Source organism: Acyrthosiphon pisum, unplaced genomic scaffold, assembly GCF_005508785.2.
Source record: "Acyrthosiphon pisum isolate AL4f unplaced genomic scaffold, pea_aphid_22Mar2018_4r6ur Scaffold_20594;HRSCAF=21498, whole genome shotgun sequence".
In the NCBI taxonomy this organism is placed as follows: Eukaryota; Metazoa; Arthropoda; class Insecta; order Hemiptera; family Aphididae; genus Acyrthosiphon; species Acyrthosiphon pisum.
In genome coordinates, this window is record NW_021769970.1 from 50,444 (window position 1) to 57,038 (window position 6,595).

A 6,595-nucleotide genomic window follows, 5' to 3' on the forward strand; every position below is an offset into this window, starting at 1 on the left:
TAGGTGACGCTCGATGATCAAGTTTAGGTGACGCTCAATGATCAAGTCTAGCGTCATGCTAGATGTTCAAGTCTAAGTGACGCTCAATGATCAAGTCTATGTGACACTCAATGATCAAGTCTAGCTGACGCTAGATTATCAAGTCTTGGTGACGCTCGATGATCAAAGTCTAGGTGACACTCAATGATCAAGTCTAGCGTCACGTTAGAAGTTCAAGTCTAGGTGACGCGGAGAGAAAGTTTGACAACCTCCACGTGGTCTCTCTGGATGCGAATACTCAAAGGTGTATTCATAACTAATGTCAAACGGTTTGTTAGGATTTTAAAATTAATATTTACAATATTGTACTGTCACACATTAATTCTATTTATACCTACTTCAAAATACATGGCCTATTTAATGAAAATATGTAGAAAAGCATTTAAATAATATTATGTAACTTTTATATTATATTATTAACCTTTTCATATTTTATATGTTTTGTTAGTTTTTAACTTTTAGAATGAATTTGAGTAACTTTTTTAATTTGTTTTTACTTTTAAACACAATTTGCTATTTTAATAACAATCTATGTATCTATATGTCTATTATATAGTTGACATTGCATTATTATTTAACCTTTTTATATGTTTTATTTAACTGCGAATTATTATCATAAAATGGATTTGTTATTTTTGTATTCATTTGTTTTAATATATTCATTATGTTATACTACAATATTATGTAACTTTTTAAATTTGTTTTTACTTTTACTTATATAATATGTTTTTACGTCTGAACGAATAACTTTTAATAGTTGAGATTGTATTTAGCTCTCCATAACTTTGAAATTCATTTCTGTATGAATAAATTTCAATAACAATCTAAATATCTGTTAGTATAGTTGTTATTGATTTTTTAAATTTGTTTTGAATCTGTAACGTACAGTTAACTATATTTGGTATTGGTATTTGAACACCAATTGTCATTAGATTATAATACTTTTAATCACTATTATGTATATGTCAAGAACTTGTGATTTATGTCCGTATGAATAACTAAATAACTGAATAAAAGTCCAAATGTATGTTAGTAGAGGTAGACTGTATTGTTATGTTTGTATTGTTTTTACTGTGATAGGTAACGTTGCAACTTTGTAACTTTGCAACGTTAGTTAAAATTATTTAAACTTTTTATATGTTTTAATATTAATATCATAAAATGGATTTGTTATTTTTGTATTCATTTGTTTTTATTTATTATTATACTATGATATATGTAACTTTTTTAAGTTGTTTTTACTTTTACTTATATAATATGTTTTTACGTCTGAACGAATAAATTTTAATAATAAGCTATATATCTATTAGTATATTGTACATTGTATTTACAATCGTATGCGGTGATTGTATTGATTGAAAATACATATTATACTATGTAACTTTTTACATTTTGTTTTGTACTTTGTAACCACCATTTGTTATTATCATTGGTTACGATTTTAACATTCTAATTATAACATGTTTTTACTATTATGTTTATGCCAATAACTTTTAAACACAATTTGCTATTTAACTTTTTAAATATTTGTTAATAGAATATAATTATAGTTGAGATTGTATTCACAATCCTATACTGTGATTGTATGTATATTTGTTATATATACTATGCTATTATGGAATTTTTTACATTTGTGTTAAAGATAATTTGGTAAGGCTATGCTGCGATTGTATTGATTGAAAATACACATATGATGTTACTTTTTATATACATATTGTTTGGTACTTTGTAACCACCAATAAATTGTTATTATAATTAATTATAAGTTTAATATTATAGAATATGTTTTTACTTTTATGTCTTTTAAACACAATTTTTATAATAATCTAAATATCTGTTGATATAATATCCTACATTGTGATTGTATTTATATTCGTTATACTATGTTATTATGGAACTTTTTATATTTATTTTATGTAACTTTGCTATTCATGTCTGTATGAATAACTTTTAATAACAATCTATATATCTGTTAGTATAATTATTATTGATTTGTTTTACATATATTATTATATTAAGTAACAATATTTGTATAATATAATACCTTTAATCACTATTATGTCTATGTCAAGGTCTTTCAAACACAATTTGTGATTTATGTAAATAATAGTTGTACCTATATAAACTTTTTACGTTTATTGTTTGTTATTATTTGTATTATAGAATTTTAATAACATCTTTCAAACACAATGTGGACTGTATTGTTTTTACTGCGATACGTAACGCTATTATTATTTCTGGTAATTTGTAAATAATTTGTAACGTCTATGTAAGAATAAAAATAATATTGCAAGACGACTCATGACTTATATTTAATAGCCTAACCCAACCTAACATTTTTTTTTATCTATGTTCTTTGTTTTACACTTGTATTACACGATAGCATAAACTATTAAAATACATATTTACACAAATAAACCTATTGGAAAATACTGGATTACATCAGACCCCTCAAAATGTATAGGCTACTAATGTAATTATACACTAATAAGTAATATTAACTAATGTGTTAACCATGATTATTATATTAAGGTAGGAAATAAAAACAAGACATGTGACGACAAAAAGTTTTTATTCTGATCTGAAAAATATTAAAGTAAAAAATATTGTTAGCATAATACCATTATAAAAAAATTAACCAATTGACAACTTACTGGCTTAACATTAATAGGCCTTCTAATGCATTTATTGCCGAAAGACAGGAACCACCAGCCGCCGTTGTCATCGATTCATAGGGCGTCTACAGTTTGTATAAACAAATTAAACATGGCATTAAATTCTGGTATTCTCTTAAATGGTATTCTCCAATTCACAACTTAATGTGGTCTCTCCAATACCACATGTGGCCTGGTGTACTTTCATTCATATCCTACAATTTTGTATTTATTTAGCACTATTAGGATTAAAAATGTTACTTACGGGGGGTGATCTCATCGGCGTCGACGTTCCGAGTGGCTGGAGTTCGGGAGTCGGTGTGCGTGTCCTCGACTTTGCACGCAGACTCCGCGGCGGCCTCACCGTCATGGACGTCGACGACGAACCCCCACGTCCTACGGCTGGTGTCCACGGCTTCCTCCTTGTTGTTCTGGGGGCTATAAATATAAGGAACATTGTTAATTTAATTTTTATTTTATTATTAAACTGCGGTATACACTCACCGAGGCATTGCCGGATGGCGTGGCCGGTACGGTTGCACCTATAACATCCTGAAACACGATGTAGGCGTTAGTAAATAGTAAACATTTAAATGTACCTATCACCTATGTACTTACGACGTTTGGGCGCCTTTCGCGTCGTCGGCGGATGGCGCGCGGCGGTGGCGGTCTCGGCCGGCGGTGCCACAGGCGCAACAGGGGCGAGGTGCACGGTCTGCACCGCCCCGTTAAAATTAATGGTGGTGATATTATTCACCTTTGTTTGGACTTTTCTGTTCATTCTACAAAGAAAAAAGACGAAATATTTAGAGGATGTCAGCGCAATATATTTGATTTGTTCCTCTCCGATCAGTGCAACGTAGACAATAGACATAGTATAAATATTTAACCACTTTGCCGGAAAGCGTGGGCAGGTGCTTACAAAAAATCTAGGCCCACTAAGTTTAATTTAAATATAAATTCATAAATACGATCCGCGTTGGATGTGTTAAAACAAGGTAATGTACTCATTCTAAAGTTGATAAATAAAAAGAAATAAAGAAAATGTATAGTAAAACAAAACAATAAATTCGTTTGACAAAAATCACGTGTTGCGCACACGCAGCCTAGCCGCGGGTAACGTGTTAAAAAAACAAGCCCCTGATGTACTTTTGGTAATTTCCTCTAATGTTCTATACGTTGTTACTCATTCTAAAGTCGATAAATAAAAACAAATAAAGAAAGTGTAAAGTGAAAAAATAATTTTGTCGTATGATAAAATATTTAATTCGTTAAACTGAAATAACCATGCGTTACATTATATTGCCTTTATATTATAATATATATATATTATATTATAAATACCTACGATCTGCGGTGAACGCTTTAAAAAGCAACAAATTAAATTAATAATACAAAATATACTCACGTGTTGTCCGTTATTTCAAAAATAATTATATATTTTGAAGCTGGAGTGCTGGAGCTGGACTACACAGCTAGACAGTTGGATGTTTAAGAATGTTTTGTCGCACGTCGCTGTCGGTGCAGTTGATTGTCAACGCAGGTAACCCATGCAGGTAACGAAGTCGAACGACTGATTAATTAATTGATTGTATTGACGTATTATATTGACATTGATTGATACACACGCAAACATGGTTTTCGAAAATTCCCGCCAAATCACTGAACGTTTATCGCCGGTAAATATACCCAGTAGTAGGTACTTCATATAGTTTAATATAATTATTACAGTAATGAACGCTGTCCGCGATTCAACGCAGTCGGATTGCATACCCGATGACTTGACCCGGCCGTCACACATTGACCGCTATCTCTGGAAGTCGTATAACCTACCGGAATAACTTTACTAAGATGATTACTAGATGACTGACCTGTAGACACCCATAAAAAGACGGCTGCTATATGATTTGCGTAGACGCCCAATTTTAGTAATGAACGTTGTCCGCGATTCGACGCAGTCGGATTACCTACCCGATGACGTGACCCGGCCGTCGCACGTTGTCCTACCCGAATTACTACGGTGCACGTCATTCGAGGTGAGTGACCTGCTAGAGAACCAAACAAATACGGCGGCTACATGATTTGCATGGACATCCGACATTTTTTAAATTTTTCACGTTATGCCGCGTTTTCGACGCAGTCAGATTGCATACCTGATGCCGTGATCCGGCCGTCTCACATTGTCCTATCCGGATAACTGAGGTGACTTACCTGCTAGACACCAACAAAATTGGTTTTTTAAAGTAGTAAGTTCGGACCTTATTCGCGTTCCCCGCTAAATTTCCCCTACTTTGTTTCCGGCGGGCCCGTCGCGTCGCGCCACGTCGCGCGTGTCTATCGATAAATTTTTAGAAAAATCGAGTTTTACTATATACAGGCCCTAAATACATGCGTCGAAAAGTTCGATTTTTTGATTACGCCATATTGGTATTTTATTAATTATAGAAAATTTCTTCATTTTTTTTTTTCAAAATTCGAGTTTAATGCCCTTACGGACTTCGCACGTCCCCGGCGAAGACGTATTCGCGTTCCCCGCTAAATATATAGGCCGCGCGCGGCCGCACTTCCACCGGGACGAGTCCCGGGGCGGAGCGGGGTCGCGGAAAGCGGATGTCCCGCGGCTCCGCCGTCGAGTAGGTATCGCTATATACAGGCGTAAATACGTGCGTCGGGAGGTGTGATTTTTTTCGCGAATATCACGTTTTCGACGTCCGAGGTCGGCAAAGCCAGTCGTCCGGCGTCCGACGCGGCGTAATCGCCCGCTCCGACGCCCGAAGCGGACGTGCGAACCGCGTTCGCAATTCACCGGGACGCCGAAACGCTTTAACAGTCATTGATTTGACTCTAATTGTCAACTCAGTAGGTAAGCAGGTCGGTTAGGCGTAGTTGCGTTTGACCCGGGGGTCGTGGTTTCGAACCGGATGCCGGGATTCGATTTGATTTGCGGCGGCCGCGTCGGATCGAATTTTTTTTTTCATTTTCCTTTCATGTAATTTATGATATAATTTTGCGTTTTCGGTGATAGTAATAAATGAGGTAACGCAGTCGGATGGCATACCTGATGACGTGACCCGGCGTCGTCGTACACTATCCGCTATCCGACAAAGTCGGATTGCCTACTCGGATAACTGAGGTGACTGACCTGCTAGACACCCAAAAAAATAGGGTGGCTATATTATTTGCATGGACTCCCGAAATGTTTTGAATTTTTTTTACACATAACTTATGACTTGATTTTGCGTTTTCGGTGACAGTAATGAAAGTCGTCCGGGATTCGACGCAGTCGGATCGCATACACGATGACGTGACCCGGCCGTCGTACATTGTCCGCCATCCGACGGAGTCGGATTGCCTACCCAGATAACTTAGGTGACTGACCTGGTAGACATAATAAGGCGGCTATATGATTTGCGTGGGCGCCCGAAATTATTTGAATTTTTTTTTATGTAATTTATTACTTAATTTTGCGTTTTCGATTACAGTAATGAACGTTGTCCGCGATTCGACGCAGTCGGATTGCATACCTGATGACGTGACTAGGCCGTCGAACATTGTCCGCTATCCGACGTAGTCGGATTGCCTACTGACATAACTTTAATGAGATGACTGACCTGCTAGACACCCAAAAAAAGACGGCGGCTTTACGATTTGCATAGAAGCCCGAAATTATTTGAAACTATTATTTTCACGTACATTTTTCTTAATTTGCGTTTTCGATGACAGTAATGAACGTTGTCCGCGATTCGACGCAGTCGGATTGCATACCTGATGACGTGACCCGGCCGTCGCACATCGTCCGCTATCCGACGAAGTCGGATTGCCTACCTGGACAACTGAGGTGACTGACCTGCTAGACACCAAAAAAATAGCAGCGGCTTTATGATTTTTTTACGGGATTTCGA

At 35.8% G+C, this 6,595-nt stretch overlaps 1 protein-coding gene across 1 annotated transcript; it reads right to left on the reverse strand.

Moving 5' to 3' along the window:
- Positions 1–2,767: 2,767 nt before the first annotated feature.
- On the reverse strand, positions 2,768–3,520 carry LOC115034686. The gene is made up of 3 exons (XM_029492023.1): positions 3,312–3,520; positions 3,198–3,245; positions 2,768–3,131 (listed from the first exon to the last, which is right to left on the reverse strand). The coding sequence occupies exons 1-3, from the start codon at positions 3,472–3,474 to the stop codon at positions 2,923–2,925; spliced, it is 420 nt and encodes a 139-aa protein (XP_029347883.1). The 5' UTR covers positions 3,475–3,520; the 3' UTR covers positions 2,768–2,922.
- Positions 3,521–6,595: the final 3,075 nt, after the last annotated feature.

What these genes read in the sequence shown, in the direction of transcription:
- LOC115034686 (XM_029492023.1), bottom strand. Translation starts at nt 3,474, where the DNA reads ATGAACAGAAAAGTCCAAACAAAGGTGAATAATATCACCACCATTAAT. An exon ending in GCGAAAGGCGCCCAAACGTC is followed by an intron (nt 3,246 to 3,311) that starts GTAAGTACATAG and finishes ATCGTGTTTCAG; the next exon opens with GATGTTATAGGTGCAACCGT. An exon ending in CGCCATCCGGCAATGCCTCG is followed by an intron (nt 3,132 to 3,197) that starts GTGAGTGTATAC and finishes TTATATTTATAG; the next exon opens with CCCCCAGAACAACAAGGAGG.